Source organism: Nicotiana tabacum, chromosome 8, assembly GCF_000715075.1.
Source record: "Nicotiana tabacum cultivar K326 chromosome 8, ASM71507v2, whole genome shotgun sequence".
In the NCBI taxonomy this organism is placed as follows: Eukaryota; Viridiplantae; Streptophyta; class Magnoliopsida; order Solanales; family Solanaceae; genus Nicotiana; species Nicotiana tabacum.
This window is the reverse complement of record NC_134087.1, coordinates 135,872,239-135,889,960: the sequence shown is the minus strand read 5'-3', so window position 1 is coordinate 135,889,960 and position 17,722 is coordinate 135,872,239. Positions and strand designations below refer to the sequence as shown.

Here is a 17,722-nt window from a genome sequence, read left to right as displayed (position 1 = left end):
TCTTTAGACAGGAATTTAATCTTGTCTTTAAGATGAAGAATACTTACCTCTTGTTCATCATCTGATTCTCCGATGGCCATAAGTGCTTGTTCATCTCTAGCTTCATCTTCTGAGTCCTCATCTGATGTTTCTCCCCAGGCAGCAACCATAGCCTTTGTTGATCCTTTGTTCCTTTTTGATTGAGCATGTTCCTTCTTCCTGTTCCTTCGTTCAACCATTTCCTTCTTCCACTCAATTTCCCATTGAGGACAATTCTTGATCATGTGATCAGTCTTAACACATTTGTAGCAACCCTCATTGGTCTGTTTCTTAGGAGCCCTTGGTTTGTTGAAGGTTGTACCTCTTGAAGAAACCTTTCCTCTCATCAGATACTTTTTGAAATCTCTTGTGATCATAGCCATTTCATCATCCTCCAGATCTGAACCTTCAGCAATTCTGAGAGCCAGACTTCTTTCCTTCTTGAGTGCATCCATTTTCATGGTTTTCCTTCTCAGTTCATAGGCAGTGAGGTTTCCAATTAGTTCATCCAGCTTAAGGGTAGCAATATTCTTTGATTCCTGAATAGCGGTGATTTTGCTTTCCCAAGAGACCGGCATAACCCTTGTCGAAATCTTCTCAACTTTGTCTTATTCAAGAATAATCCTTCCAAGAGACTTGAGTTCATTTGTTAGTGTGGTGAACCTTGTATACATCTCTTGTATGGTTTCTCCTTCCTTCATGGTGAAATTCTCATATTGAGAATACAGTAGTGTTCCTCTGAACCTCTTCACTTGAGGTGTTCCTTCATGAGCCACTTGCAGAGTGCCCCAGATTTCCTTAGCAGTGGTACAACTTTGAACTCTACTATACTCATCTGGACCCAATCCATACACAAGACATTTCTTGGCCTTGACATTCTTCTCCCATTTCTTCAAGTCTTCAGCAGTGCAGTCAGCTCTTGTCTTTGACACATCCACTCCTTCAGCATTCTTCTTTGTAGTTGCTAGAGGACCATCAGTGACTATGTCCCAGAGTTCATAGTCTTCTCCTATGATGTGGTTCCTCATCGTGTTCTTCCACCAAGAATAGTACTGACCATTAAAAGGTGGAGGCCTAGCAGTGCATTGCCCTTCCCAGTTCCCAGGTGATGCACTCATTTTGATCTTTTCCTAAGGTGTTAACCTCTTCAAGGATAACCTGCTCTGATACCAATTGATGTTCTAATCGTCAATACCACACAAGAGGGGGGGTGATTTGTGTGGTACCCAATTTTCGCTCTAGAAGAACCTAGTTCTTCTATGTGTTCTAACTACTACTATTTGCGGAATAATAAGTACATAAAATAAAGAACATAGAGATTTTTACGTGAAAAACACCTGGCTCAAAAGGTGAAAAAACCATGACCTACTACTTAGTAGGATTTTCCCAAAGTTCCACTAAACTCACTGAGCCAAAACAGCATTTAAAAAACTCTTTGTAAACCTAAGGATTAACTCTAATCCCGTTGTGGCACACAGCCTCAACTGTTGCGACAACTTCAAGTTAGTTATAAATTGAATACTCTAAGTACCTAATACAATTGCTTCTATGAAATCTGAAAGGTACAACTTTAAACCATCTACTACAATTGAACTAGAATAAAAGAAAGACACAGTGGAACTGTTTCTTCTATCCCGTTCAAGTAGCTTCAGGAGTGCACACTCAAATCTCACATAAATTGCTTGCAAAATTGCCTTGCTCTTTTTCTCTCAATTTAGTTTAACTTCTGCGTTTGTGCAAAATCTGTAAAAGAGAACAATCACTGTCATTTAATAGGTTAGTAATCAGAGTTTCACCGGGATTCAATTGCTGATCTTCTATCGTAATTGAGTTCTTGAAGATCTCAAACTCCAACACTATCTCTATCCCGGATTGTGTTCTCTTCATATAAGGGGACTTTATCCCCTTATCCAATATGAAAACTTTTTGATCAAATCAGGAGATATTGTTGTTTGATCAGTATGACTTATCTCCTTCACGTGCACCTCACATGTATAGGTTCATCATGACTGTGCTTCACAAGATGGACCTGGTCCATGACTAAGTTTATTTGTCATTCTTCGAAACTTCACCTGTTCTTGGGCCAACAAATGGGTCATATGAGTGAGAAGAGATTTACTCATCTTTTTTGCCAAAGGTACAATGATAAAACCTTGTGACTATTATTTATTTGGTAAGAAGCATAGAGACTCATTTCAAACATTGTCTGAAAGAAAATTGAATATACTTGATTTGGTATATTCTGATATTTGTGGTCCAATGGAAATTGAATCGATGGGAGGTAACAAATATTTTGTTACTTTTATTGATGATGCTTCACGTAAATTATGGGTTTATATTTTGAAAACCAAAGATCAGGTGTTTCAAGTTTTCCAAAACTTTCATGCTCTGGTGGAAAGGGAGACGGGTCGAAAGCTAAAGCATCTCCGAAGTGACAATGAAGGTGAGAACACTTCAAGGGAATTTGAAGAGTACTGTTCAAGTCATGGGATCATACATGAAAAAATAGTTCCTGGAACCCCACGACACAATGGCGTAGCCGAAAGGATGAACCACACCATTGTTGAGAAGGTGAGAAGCATGCTCAGAATGGCTAAACTGCCTAAGTCCATATGAGTCCACTCCATTGGAGTTTGACATCCCAAAGAGAGTTTGGACCAACAAGGAAGTGTCCTACTCACTTCTAAAGATGTTTAGTTGCAAAGCTTCTGCACATGTACCAAAGGAGTAGAGAACAAAGTTGGATGATAAATCTGTTCCCTGTATATTCATCGGATATAGAGATGAAGAGTTCGGGTACAGATTGTGGGATCCTGTAAAGAAGAAGGTCATTAGAAGCAGAGATGTAGTCTTCCGAGAAAGTGAAGTTGGAACTGTAGATGACCAGTCAGAGAAGACAAAGAATGATATAATCCCTAACCTTGTTACCATTCCTTCTTCTTCTAACTATCCCACAAGTGCAGAAAGTACGACCGACCAGCTTGCCAAGCAGGGGGAGCAACCTGGTGAGGTTATTGAGTAGGGGGAGAAACTTGATGATGACGCCGAGCAAGTGAAGTACCCCACTCAGGAAGAAGAACAACCTCAACCTCTGAGGAGCTCAGAGAGGCCAAGGGTAGAGTCATGTAGGTACCCCTACACAGATTATGTCATCATCAGTGATGAGGGGGAGATAGAAAATCTTAAAGAGGTGTTGTCCCATCCAAAAAAAACCAGTGGATGAAAGCTATGCAAAAAGAGAGGGAATCTCTGCAAAAAAATGGCACAAATAAGTTGGTTGAACTTTCGACCACTCCAATGTAGATGGGTTTTTCAACTCAAGAAAGATGGAAATGGCAAGCTGGTCAGATACAAAGTTTGATTGGTGGTTAAAGGCTTCGAACAGAAGAAAGTTATTGATTTTGACAAAATTTTCTCACATGTTGTCAAAATAACTTCTGTTCGAATGATTTTGAGCGTAGCATCTAGCCTAGATCTTGAAGCGGAACGGTTGGATGTGAAAACTACATTTCTTCATGGAGATTTGGAAGAGGAGATTTATATGGAGCAGCCAGAAGAAGTTGAAGTAGCTGGAAGGAAACATATGGTGTGAAAACTGAATAAGAGTCTTTATGGGTTGAAGCAAGCACCAAGGAATTGGTACAAGAAGTTTGATTCATTCATGAAAAGTCAAACTTACATAAAGACATATTCTGATCCATGTGTATATTTCAAAAAAAATTCTGATAGCAATTTTATTATTTTGTTGTTGTATATGGATGACATGTTAATTATAGGAAAAGACAAGGACTTGATCGCAAAGTTGAAGGGAGATTTGTCCAAGTCATTTGATATGAAGGACTTGGGCCCAGCACAACAAATTCTGGGTATGAAGATAGTTCGAGAGCGAACAAGCAGAAAGTTGTGGCTGTCTCAGGAGAAGTACATTGAACGTGTACTGGAACGCTTCAACATGAAAAATGCTAAGCCAGTCATCACACCTCTTGCTAGTCATGTGAAGTTAAGCAAGAAGACATGTCCTACAACAATGGAGGAAACGGAAAGCATGACCAAAGTTCATTATTCCTCTGCCGTCGGAAGTTTGATGTATTCAATGGTATGCACTAGACCTGACATTGTTCATGTAGTTAGTGTTGTCAGCAAGTTTCTTGAAAATCCTAGAAAAGAACACTAGGAAGCAGTCAAGTGGATACTCAGGTACCTGAGAGGTACCACGGAAGATTGTTTGTGCTTTGGAGGATTTGATCTAATCTTGAAGGGCTATACAGATGCTGATATGACAGGTGACATTGATAACAAAAAATCCACTACTAGATATTTGTTTACATTTTTAGGGGGGAGCTATATCATGGCAGTCGAGGTTGCAGAAGTTTGTCGTACTCTCTATAACTGAAGCGTAGTATGTTGCCGCTACTGAAGGTGGCAAGGAGATGATATGGTTGAAACGGTTCCTTCAATAGCTTGAATTGCATCAGAAGGAGTATGTCGTCTATTGTGATAATCAAAGTGCAATAGACCTTAGTAAGAACTCCATGTACCATGCAAGGACCAAACACATCGACGTGAGATATCACTAGATTCGAGAAATGGAAGAGAATGAATCTCTAGAAGTCTTGAAGATTTCTACAAGTGAGAATCTCGCAGATATATTGACCAAGGTGGTACCAAGAGACAAGTTTGAATTGTGGAAAGATCTTGTCGGCATGTACTCAAGCTAGAAGTCTGGTGTTTCCTCCTTCAGGTGTATGAGTCTGGGGGAGGAGATTGTGGAGTCCATTCCCATAATGAAAAAAGAAGAAGAAAATTTGCAAGATGCCAAATTGGATTTAGCAAATGGCGGGCTGTCAGATCGTCGAAATAAGTTTTGACCAAACTGGTTTTGATATCAATTTGCAAGAATCGAATTGGCAAGTTGCAACAAGGCAAGCTTCTGATTGGTTGAAAGTGAGGTCACTCTTCCTATAAATAGATACATTAGCTTCATTCTTTAGACACACAGAAGCAACAAAGCTTCAAATATTTCACAGATAGAAAAATAGTCTGTGTAGAATGTGAGCGATATTGTAGTGAGGTGAGAATTTCAAAAGAGGGTTATTTCTTTTGAGTGTATAGTGGTTCCTATAGTATTTACTCGGGACTACGGAGTATAAAATTTCTCATTATTGTGGATTACTTTGCTCCTCTCGGACCCGTACTTTTTTCCCTTATTCAGAAGGGTTTTCCACATTAAAATCTTTGTGTTCTTGTTGTTCTTTTTATTCTTGTTGATTACCGTATCTCGATACTACGTTATTATTCCGCTTTTATTACCGTGAATATTATTTTTGTTGGGTTTTATTCACAACAGTAATTTCTGATAGCATTTTGACTTGGCCTTCCCTGTTCACTGCATTTTTTCTATTGGGGAGGTTTTCTCCTTGTCAGCCATCTGATTGTCTTTAGTAGGTATAGTAGCAGCAGCAAATACAAGACGAGATCTGAGTACAAAAGTCGGTAAACAATCATATTCTCAATTTTCGGCCTTGGCTCGATGAAGTTGGGTACATAAGGACAATTTAAATGTTTTTGGGAAGAAGAAGCTAAGGTATTGTTTAAAGATCCCAAAATTCTAGCCAATAAAAGTTGAAAAACATACTTTAAAAAGGCACAAAACAGTGGGTAGAAGGGCATAATGTCCAATAGTTTGTACCGACTCCACTGTCTTATTGCTTTGTAATAGGAAATTACATCAAAGGATTACTACTTCTAAAACAAAACAAATACTCAATGACCAAAAAAAGGGGACCTTTTGTTATAATATCAGATTCAATGCTTTATGTTAATACCTTTTAATAGAATATGGTTACAGGTTTGATTGAAATTTCTAGTTTTGGTCCAAACCTTGTATTTATCTAAGAATTTCATTCAATATGTATAAATTATTAGTAGTAATTTAGAATCCACTAACTTTAAACAACTAGAATTCCGAACTTATAAGCTTCCTCTCAATCTACATGGTATGAAATAGATATGAATTTCTTTTCACTCCTAATATGAAGAGTTGAGTTGCTAAATTGAGAGTTTTTTCCAAAATATTAATGATATCTGGAAATTTACCAGCGGACTCTAATCCTTCTCGTGATTTGCTCTCTAGGGATGGCTCTTTCAGCTTAATAATCTGGTCATCAGGGTAATTTTTCATAGTGTTTTCTTTATAAATTTGATAGATATGCTATCTCTCAATGTGTTGTATATCAAGCATTTCATGGTTAATCTCACAATTAAAATTGCCTTTTTGAAATAGGAGTCAGAGGCTTACGTAAAGTTTGATTAAATGATATTAGCCTGACTTGAGATCTCATATTCCAAGTGTCATATAAGCCTGATCTGATATTCACGTTTATGGTTTTTGGTCCATTTCATTGTTCATAGAAACATTTATCATAACCATTGCTCAGGGAAAAATAAAAGATGCTTGCTGTAAATTTCTACTGGATATTTTGTCACACATTTGTGACTTTGAACTGTTTCTCTACTTCAGCGCATTTATTCCTTTTTTCAACTGCTGGTTTGTGTAAAACTTGTGTTTTACATATATAATTACATTGTGGGACGGGAAGTTGTAACATCTAGTTTTGATATACGAGGTTGAGCATGATTTCAAGAAATATTATTAGACTTGTCAAATGCTTTGTACCTCTTTCTCAAGAGGATATTAAGACACTGGAAATGGTAGATATCCAGATGCTTGATTGCGTTTCATCTTTGAAAAGAAGCTTGATGATGCCATTGTTCGTCTTCAAGCTAACAAAGTACTCGTCTTGAGCCTCAAAACATTCTCTTATGATGTTGATAAGCTTGTCTGCATAAGGGTAATTTGTTAGTCTTAGGAGCACAATATAGGTGAGAACCATCAAGTTTTGAAGCAACAATGAAAGAAACCGAATATATAGGTAGTTTACATTCTTTTGAAGTTGTTAAAGCTCCAAAATACTTCCTTTTGAGGCTCAGTATGAGCTGGTTTTGCTTCAGGTGTAGGGTCACCCATTTGTCCTCTTTATGTCCTGTCGTGTTATAACAGGAAACTCAAAGTATAACATTTAGGCAGGTAGGAAACGGAGTGAAAAAAGCATCTTCTGATTCTATGTTTTGAAGGTTTCAGGAAATACGATTCTTACCTGAGGGCATTATTATCCATATTCGCGTGCCTGCAGTGAGCATCTCTGGGATCCTAGGAGAGGAATGATCCAAGGCTCTTGATTTAAGAATTGCAGCTCCTCGTAAACCTGGTAACAAGCAATATAATGAGCTGTTCATTGACAATTGCTAATGTGACCATAAGAAAATCAGAAAGCATTACATGTGGCTGCTGTTGCTGTCACTGCGATCATATCCATAGGAGTTTGGATGGCCAGGCCAGAATTGACTGCAGATGCAACCTGAGCTCTTCCTGCTCCCAGAGATTCTGCTGCCTCGGCACATACTGTTGTCATCAGAGCTGCAGCAGAAGCAACTACATTACCCATATTGTGGCTCCAATTAATTTGCTGTGAGTCTAGAATTCCGGAGCTGCTATTGCTGGCAAAGCCAGAAATTGCTGAAGCAAGCTGTGTGAGAGAAAGTAGAGCATGTAATTTTGCAGTTTGTAACCGGAGTTTCTCTTTCTTCTCTTGATGCGATGATCTAAAGAAGGAAAATGGAGATTTGCTTTTTAGCCATCCCTTCATGTGATGCAAGTCCAACTATGAGGTCACCATTAGAAATAATATCAATAACAAAAATAGATGTTAACTATAGACATTTATCAACTGTAAACATTAAATTAAATGGCCTTTGCTGTAAGCATGTGTAGAGAGTTCCAATTGATCACCTTAATGTAGTGCTTGTTGGTTATAGCTCTGTTGCTTGAGCTGTCCAGCATTTCTGCATCATAATCCTCTGTGTCTTTCAACAAGAGATTATTCTGCAGAAGCAGATCATTATGCATGCATGTTCAACAAGGCACCATGGGCAATGTATATAAACTACAGGGTGCAATTTATGCTTCTGACTGAATTTTTGTAGGTATCTTACACTTGATGAAAACATTTGCAGGAAATCACTAGAAGATGGGCTCCACGGTCGACTCAAGAACTGCATTGCATTGCTAGCTATCTCTGATGATTGATGATTGTAACAAGTGAAACTATTCTCGAAACACCTTCTAGGTCTTGTCGTAAGTGTGTTCTTCGACTTACCCTTGTTAAGCAGAATTAAAAAATTATTCAGCACACAATCAGAAATATAACTCTCAACTAGTAACAACAAAAAACTGGTGAAACTCACATTGTAGTCCAGCCAACTCTGCCGAGCCATGAGTGGAATGTTTTCACCAATTAGTTAGACCTATGTGGATGCAACAAAAATAAGTGAGTGGGCACTTCCTTAATTTTCCCATTCCAGTTGTACTGCTTACTATATATGACATTTCCAAGACTAATGATTTTTAACTAGTTATTGAGTTTACTGAAAAGGAAAGGATATGCATGTCATGTGTGAAATGATTTAAACAGTAAAACAAAGATCAGATCTTAGTTACATTTGCAAGTGCATGAAACTTACCACAAGAGGAAGGTGCCTATATGGTTTCTGAGTGACACTCGTTGATATATATATATAGAAATAGTACAAATTTCTATTAGAGGGAAGGCATGTGGAATTTGGATATGATTGTGAATGAATAATATATTCCTTCATATATTCTCACGTTAGATGGAATTAAGTAAAAGAATTAATGTCTATACTCTTGCAAAAAAAGGGATTATGGGCTTATGGCCCTTCATGCGGATGTATCTTAATTTTATGCTTAACAATTAGTAAGTTTAAGAAGAGTAGCTGCTGAATATGCAAAAAGAGATCTTCCTTTGTTTAAACGGTGTGAGATCTTAGTGGGCGTTTGGACATAAGAATTGTATAATTTCAAAAAAAAAAGTGAAAAAAATAGTTCAAGTGAAAATAGTATTTGAAAATTAGAGTTGTATTTGGACATGAATATAATTTTGGGTTGTTTTTGAAGTTTTGTGAGTGATCTGAGTCAAAAATTTTGAAAAACAACTTTTTAGAGTTTTTCAAATTTTCGCAAAATTCCAAAATTCTTCTTCAAGTGAAAGCTGAAAATTTTATTGTCAAACACTGATTTCGAAAAAAAATAAAATAAAATTCAAAAAAAAGTACAAAAATTCTTATGTCCAAACGGGCTCTTAGTCGAGACCGTAGGTTTTACTTTATTTGTACTTATTTTTTGCACATATATGACGTTTGATGTTGGATCTGCCACTAGATAGTCATCACGCGGCAATTTGGCCACTTGCATGCCTAAGAAAGGTTAAGTTCTTTTTTTTTTTTTATGTACCATCCTGAAATAACGTAGTAGTCTAGTTTTTTAAGTTAATTAAGGCAAGAAGTTCGATGTCTTGGAAGGGTGCTTAGCACGTGGTTGAAGGTTATTTATTGGACAAACCCAGATTATAGATAACTGCAACTCAACCACTAACAAATGATCGAGCGTTCGTATTTCTTGTTAATACAAATAAGTATGGTAATGGAACCATATAAAGTGCCATGTTGTTGCTGATTTGGGAAAGAATAATTATTAACCCTATTACCAGTGTTTTCAATTCTCAAAAATCATAGTACGTATTGGTTTTCGATTTCTATATTTTATTGACTTTCAACAACTTAATTGATTATTCAGCAAACAAACAGAACCAAAAATCCCAAGTTAAACCTCTTCACACTATCCCATTCTAGAAAGCACTATCTTAAGAGTGCATTAGGAATAGAAGAAATCATTCAGTAGCTTTACCTCTCCCTAACGAGCCTAATCGACGCAAATTTAAATTAATCGAGATAGTAAACTTCAAAGTAAAAACAAATACGGATAGTGTAAGGAAGAGCTATTATGCACGGTACCATTTGGTACTGGCCTTCATTTTGCATTGTTACGGATATGAAAATAATGGCCAAAATCTAATTCAATTGTCAATTAACCCTCTCGGAAATAGGATTGATTGATCGATACCAACAATAATTCAAATACTAAAATTAGATCAAGTTGGTAAGGATTAACGCATCATTTTTATTTTTATGGTCAATGATCACAGAAGCCTTTTTACTATTCTGTATAACAGTGAACCCTTTTATATGAATGTTTTTAGACGTTAATGGATAAGTAGGATGAATGCAGTAAGTTAGGGAAGAATGAAATTGTATTAGTTTTGCCGGTTTCTAATCGAGATAAGTTACAAAATGCGGGTAATACATAAATAAATAAATAAAATCTTGCCCTTTCATTAGTACCTTAAATACTATCCACGACTATTGTCAAAAGTCACAGTGGACTAAGGGGAAGGAAAAAAAAATCTCTGTATGGTGGGAGGAACTATACATTAACAGCCAAAGGTAAATACATGTAGGAGGATGATACATTGCCTTAACTCCTTGGGGGTACAAAGGAAACCGATAAACCGCACCAACCCGATAATTCGAGTCAAACCGAGAAAAAGAACCCGACTATGGTTTGGTGTTGGAGAAAAAAACCCGACCATAATTGATTTGGTTTGGTTTTAACTAAAGAAAGTCAAACCGAAACCAAATCAACCCGACATTACATATATAGAAATTTTAGATATATTTAATATATAAATACACTTATTGTGATGTAATTTATAAATATTTCTTAAATTTTTTCATAATTTTATCTTTTATGGTATTATTTAAACTTTTGAATGTTCCAATTAGTTTATAGTCATTAATATTAGTAACTGGAATAATGCTAACAAAAGCCCAAACCAAAATCAAATTAATACTAATGCTAATAAAAAACATTCAATTCAATATTATGAACGGCAATATATTGAATATCTATTTTTTGTTTTGCAATAATTTAGATAAAAATACATAATCTATTTTTATTTTTTCTTTAGCATTTAGTCATGTAATTAATATTTCCTTATTAGTCTACTTATTTTAGCATGATTTAGTACTTTTAGATTATATTTGTTTTTGTTATGGCTTTTTAATTAGCAATATTTATATTGCATAATCTTATTGTCTTTATTGTTGAATATTTTAGGATAATGCCATGACACATCTCATATTTTGTATTATTTTCTTGAAAAATATTTTATATAGTTATAGCTTACTAGGATTAAAGAAATATTTTGAGCACAACTTATATGTTTTGTGCTACGAAAATTTTACCCGAAAAAAACCCCAAAAAATTGAATAACCCGAGAAAAATCGAGATTGAAAAACCCGAGTTTTATTGGTTTGGTTTGGTCTTTAGAATTACTAACCCGACACAATTGGTTTGGTTTGGTAATTGAAAAATTCGAATCAACCCGACCTATGTACACCCCTACCTTATATAATGCATGATGGATTGTCAACTTTGTATACGGATAAAATCGAAGAACTCGATTTTATGATTGTTAGGGCGCCTCATAGAGACCACCCCCGGAAGACTCGAAGTTTAGCTCGAAGTTCGCCCCCGAGGGTTCTCAACGATCGACCCCGAGGCATTACAAATCAAAGGCTATGATGGGCAGACGGGAAGTTCCCAAAGCACGTGATTAAAGCTGATCTAGGTCTATTAGGCTAGCATGAGCCCGTATCGTGGCATTAAATGGCTATACCAGCCTCATATCTTTGTAATAAATGCATTTGTACTATGTTGGGATTCCCCCCTCATATATAAAGGGGATCCTTGTCATTTTGTAAGGATCATCTAATACTCAATATTGGATATACAAGAACATTCTCTCTGCTTCTTACCTTAACATATTCTCTTGATCTCACTACTAATATTTATTGCTTACATTTATTGTGTTCTATTTATTGTTCTTCATTTATTGCTCATTATTGGTCATAAAGTGCCGCCATCGAATTTATCATAACTGTTAATCCTCCATCGATTGCCCTTAGTCGGGCACCCGACTCGACCTCGAGGCCCCGTACACACAAGCTCGAGGCTCCGATTTCTAGGCATTCGGTTTGATTATTATACTATCTACAAGCTATTGTCTTATTCTTTCTAATCTTTCACTTAGCATCTATTGCCTAACAACTAGCATAAAAATAGATCACATATTTTTAGAACCACAAAATCAAATCTAATTGTTATTACCATTTTCAAGGTAAACAGTTTGGCGCCCACCGTGGGGCTAAAAATGATAGTGATTGTTTTCTTGCTGGTTTACTACATAACACAAGTTATCTTTCACGCTTTTTCTTGTCCAAGAATCTTTGATTTCAGGTCAAAATGTCTAACTCAGTAAATGCATATGAAAACAACGGTCTTGAGGACCATGGGGAGAATGGTGTAGCTGTTCCAGGTGTTGGCGCACCACCGCTGAACCCTGAAGGCATGCCGGAGCCAATCCCCACGGATGTGGTCTCACGCGATGCCCAATACGTCGATATAAGCTCCCACACTAACAGGAGCGTACGCCAAGGAGACCAACAAGAAGCTCAGAAAACCCCAGTTAGGGATGAACGAGAGGTTAGCGTTCACGTTATTTTTGAAATTTTACAGGAACAACAGCTGGCAATTGCTCAGCTACAAAGACACCGGAAAACTCCCAGTACGGTAGCACCGAAAATGGCTCCCCAAGCCGAGCAGGTACTAGAAAGATCAAGCAACAACAAGTCGGTAGCCGACTCCGCCATCATAAAGATGCTCGAGGACCTCACAAAGAAGATCAAGTCGGGCGAGAAGAAGATAGAAGCCAAAGACAAGAAGGTAGAGACCGACAATTCCAGGGTCGACCAAATTTCGGGCGCACCCCCGATCCTGAAGGGTGTGGATTCGAAGAAGTTCGTGCAAAAGTTGTTCCCACAAGAAGCGTCTCCAAAACCCATTCCAAAGAAGTTCAGAATGCCAGACCTTCCGAAGTACAACGGAACCTCAGACCCCAATAAACACGTCATTGCTTACACTTGTGCAGTAAAGGGCAACTACCTAAAGGACGACGAGATCAAATCTGTCCTACTTAAAAGGTTCGGAGAGACGCTTTCAAAAGGGGCGATGATGTGGTATCACAATCTCGCCCCAAACTCGATAGATTCGTTCGCCATACTGGCAGATTCCTTCATAAAGGCACATGTTGGTGCCATCAAGGTAGCAACAAGGAAATCCGACGTCTTCAAAATCAAGAAAAGGGAGAACGAGATGCTGCGAGAGTTCGTATCTCGCTTTCAAATGGAATGAATGGAACTACCACCAATCTCCGACGACTAGGCAGTGCAGGTCTTCACTCAAGGTTTGAACGAACGAAACTCGGTGGCTTCGAAACAGCTGAAGCAGAATTTGGTTGAGTACCCCGCCGTGACTTGGTCGGATGTTCACAACCGATATCAATCGAAGATCTGGGTCAAGGACGACTAACTAGGAGTCCCCTTAGGCTCGGTATACCCAAGTAAGCTTCTGGCAAAGGAGCAAAAGCCAAACAAAGAAAGGTACCAGCCATACACCGAAGACAGGAGAAACGTCTCGAGGCGTAACATACCTCAAAATGATCGAAGAACAGACCGAGTTTAGAACCCTCGGGGACTCGTGAGTAGAGTCGAATTCAATAGGCACACAAGACTGACAGAGGCACCACGCATGTCAGAATACAACTTCAACGTTGACGTGTCGGGCATCGTATCTGCCATTGGCAAAATTAGAGATTCTAGGTGGCCAAGGCCCGTACAATCGGATCCGTCACAAAGGAACCACAACTTAGTGTGCGAATTCTAGGGCACACACGGTCACATGACCAAAGACTGTAGATAGCTCCGGGAAGAAGTAGCCCGACTACTCAGCAAAGGACACCTCCGAGAGTTACTCAACGACCGAGCAAAAAATCAATTTTGGGAAAGAGAGGCGAACAGGAAGAATGAAATAGATGAGCCGCAACATGTCATCCGCATGATCATGGGAGGAATCGACGTCCCACAGGAACCCACTATCAGAAGAACAAAACTATCCATTACCAGAGAAAAGCAGACTCGAGGTTACATACTTGAGGACGCTCTCACATTCAGCAACGAGGACATCGAGACCCTGTCTTAGCCTCATAACGACACATTGGTAATTTCTTTTCTTGTGAATACATTTCAAATTAAATGTGTACTTGTGGATCCAGGTAGCTCGGCCAACATTATCAGGTCAAGGGTCGTGGAGCAGCTCGGACTGCTCGACCAAATCGTGTTCGCCTATCGAGTCCTCAACGGATTCTATATGGCGAGCAAGACAACCAAAGGGGAGATCACTCTCCCGGTCAACATGGCTGGAACAACGCAAAATGCCAAGTTTCATGTCATCGAAGGAGACATGAGGTACAACACCTTGCACGGGAGGCCATGGATACACTGCATGAGAGAAGTATCGTCAACCCTGCATCAAATGATGAAATTTCTTACGAAAGACAGAATAAAAACCGTATACTGGGAACAACATGCAGCCAAGGAGATGTTCGCGGTGCACAATGTGGCACCGGCATCAATGCCTTCGACATCGAAGGAGTCAAAGGATAAGCAAACAGTAAAATAGCGCTCACGAGGCACATCCTCGGTTACACCCGAATAAAACGAACAAAGGACCGTACCACGTCCCCTAAGCGAACGTTGGGAGCATATCGAGGCTCAAAGCACCATCGCCACTAAGGTATGGCCATTCCTATTTTTTGTTTACATTTTACACTAACCTTCATGCAGGTGTCCAACCAGGACAGTCGAAGCGCTATCCAGCTCGAAGACCTTAAGGTTTCAAAGCATACGTTGCACTCTTTTCCTTCGACCGGATTTTTATCCTGAAAAGGATTTTACCGGCAAGGTTTTAAACGAGGCAACATCCATATGCTGCCTAAGGAAGACTCAACAAGTATTCAAGGCTTCTCTTTAATTAACCTCGAATACAGGGGGGCATCCCCATGGAAGGTCACCTCCTCGGAGAAGCCAAGATGTGCTAAATAGGGTCTCGATATGAAAATGATGTACCGGGCCAAACGATCGAATAAACCATGTCCGTATAGAATAACCGAGCCCTTGACAGCAAAAATGTGTATACTTATACCAAGTAATCAAAGAATACTTTTCCTCCATCAAAGCATTTCAGGTTTCAAAGGAGTTCGGTATTTTTACAAAAATGGCTCCAGAGCCAAAAACGTCCCGAACACTCGGGGACTGAAGTCAAAAACTCGAAGACGTTTGACCCCCAAGTCGGAAGCTTAGAACTTGTAAGCCTTCAAGGAGGCAACATCAAGGTTACAAGAACAGCTCCAGAAGCCAAGAACGTCCTGAAAACTAGGGGGACTGACGTCAAAAACTCGAAATTGTATGACCCCCGGGTCGGAAGCTTCAAGCTCGTAAGCCCTCAATGAGGCAACGTCAAGTCTACAAAAACGGCTCCAAAGCCAAGAAAACTCTCAATGTCTCGGGACTGCCGCCAATTGCCATCCCATCGACTTATCAAAACCCGAGGCCATAAGACCCCATATAGGCAACCTCGACCCCGTAAAACCTTTATAAGGAAACACCAAAAATTGTAAGACCTCAAGCCAGGCATGAACCATACTTGTACCAAGTGACCAAAACTGTAAGACCTCAAGCAAGGCATGAACCATACTTGTACCAAGTAACCAAAATTGTAAGACCCCAAAGGCATGTAAAAATTATAAAACCTTACAAAAAGGAATCATCCCGACCTTAAAGTTAAGGCTATATATCCGAACTTGTAAGACCCCTAAAAAGGCATACCCTCTATATATACGCCGAAACTACTTCACTCGGGAACTGAAAGGCTCCGACCAAACACAATGACTACGGTCATAAGGCTGTACCAGCCAAACTAACACGACTCGGGGATGCCCGACCGTCGCTATAAAATCACAGGCCTTCAATTACTTCGAAAAGAATCGGTTAAACAGACTACCCTCGACATAGGCAAAAAAGCTTCGACCAGGTCAACTCCAAGGCAAAAGAGCTTCGACCAGGTCAACTCTAAACTATAGGCTTTGAAACACTCAGCCATCGAGCAAAACCTCCCAAGGTGCTCGTCCATCTCCATATAATGACTCATAATCGAGGTTTCATCGAACCGTCGAAGAGTCAGGCAACACAATTTCAAAAAGTTCTTAACGAGGGAAAAATAAAGCCTATATTAGAGGTCGTACCGACCAAATGCGTAAGAGCCACTATCGCCAGCCCATATAAAGGGTCATACCGACCCAATGCGTAAGAGCCACTGCCGCCATCCCATATAAAGGGTCACACCGACCTAACTCGTAAGAGCCTAAGGGCCAGCTTTAAATTCAAAAAAGTTAAGGCAATAAGCTCTAGTCGAGACCCGATTCAGAGACTAAACCCGAAACAGTTAACTGAATATGACTAAGAGCAAAAGCATAAGAGCTTAAACGCCGGCTTATACTAAAAGGTCGTACCGACCAAACGTGTTAGAGCATACGGGCCAGCCAAACGAGCCCTAGGGTCGTACTATAAACCTAAGGTTTCCTTTTAACTCGAAGACCAGTTCAATCTGGCTAATGACTGACAAACATCAAAGCAAAGGGAAGTGCATAAAAAATGAAACTACAAGGCTTCCTTTTATATACGTATATGTGAAAAAATACAAAGCTCCATGTCCTTTAAAAGCACTACACATAAAATCAGAAAAGAAAGGCCTAATCTACGCCCGATGGTCTCTTTCTCGCTATCTTCAGCATCGGACAAAAGGAACTTAGCGTCATATTCGTCCGCCTCCGCCTGCTTTATCTCTTCCGAGAGATCGAATCCCCTGGCATGGATCTCCTCGAGGGTTTCCCTCCGAGATTTACATCCAACGTATTATTTGCTCCTACTCTCCTAGTCGAGAGCCCCTTCAGCTCAGAAAGAGCGTCGGCAGCGTCCTTCAAATAGACGGCCACTTTCTTGTTAGCCTTAGTTCGGAACGCTTCGGCTTCAGCCCGGGCATCCACAACTTTAGCCTTCATCTTCAAAAGCTCAGACTCGAGCCTTGAAATCATGTTCGTTCGGACCAAGCTGTTCTCATGAGCATTGCGAAGTTGCACTTCGAGGGCGGAAGCCTTGGCCAAAGCATCATTCTTAGCCGCAACCTAGGTGTCCACCCGAGCCTTTAGTTCATCACGCTCACACTTGGCTTTGACCAACTTTGCTCCAAAGGCATTCCAGGTCCTCCGTCCTTTTATGCAACTAAAGTAAACAAAACATTAGCCTCAGAAGATGGAAAATGAAACACACACTCCCTTGAAACAAAAATTACCTGCTCCTCGAGGTAGCTTTCGTAGTTCAGACTTCGACTCGCCTCATACCGCAACTGTGCCAACTCGAGTTCCCTTTCAGCGCAAAGAAGCTTGAGGGATTTCTCCCCATCCACGGCTTTTCACATCCTGGTCTCACAACAAAGCAGCTAGACTTGAGCTTGTTAAAAGCCTATAAAGGAGAAACTATATAAGAGAGTAAAAATTGTAAAAACTATAAAACCAATACGATCGGCCAAAACTCACCATCGAGTAGAGCCGCTGAGCTTCCTCAAAGGTCGAGCACGCATCTACTAGTCTGGCTCCATCAACACCAGTAGAACTGCCTCCGGTTGGGATACGATCGCTCGATATATGCGGCCTCTGGCTTCGAACATCCCTTGAAGTGCCTTCGACGGGAGAAGAAGTAGGCGGCAGAGAACCCT

At 39.6% G+C, this 17,722-nt stretch overlaps 1 protein-coding gene across 1 annotated transcript; it reads right to left on the bottom strand.

The window, feature by feature from the left end:
- Positions 1–6,701: 6,701 nt before the first annotated feature.
- LOC107805402 (uncharacterized) lies at positions 6,702–17,042 on the bottom strand. Its single transcript, XM_075220603.1, has 7 exons — positions 16,854–17,042; positions 8,071–8,235; positions 7,868–7,960; positions 7,358–7,739; positions 7,176–7,283; positions 6,960–7,061; positions 6,702–6,859 (listed from the first exon to the last, which is right to left on the bottom strand). The coding sequence occupies exons 1-7, from the start codon at positions 17,040–17,042 to the stop codon at positions 6,702–6,704; spliced, it is 1,197 nt and encodes a 398-aa protein (XP_075076704.1).
- Positions 17,043–17,722: the final 680 nt, after the last annotated feature.

Coding starts and splice junctions, on each gene's coding strand:
- LOC107805402 (XM_075220603.1), bottom strand. CDS start 17,042: ATGATTTCAAGGCTCGAGTCTGAGCTTTTGAAGATGAAGGCTAAAGTT. Junction 7,740..7,867: donor CCAACAAGCACTACATTAAG/GTGATCAATTGG, acceptor GTGACCTCATAG/TTGGACTTGCATCACATGAA. Junction 6,860..6,959: donor TTTAACAACTTCAAAAGAAT/GTAAACTACCTA, acceptor ACCCTTATGCAG/ACAAGCTTATCAACATCATA.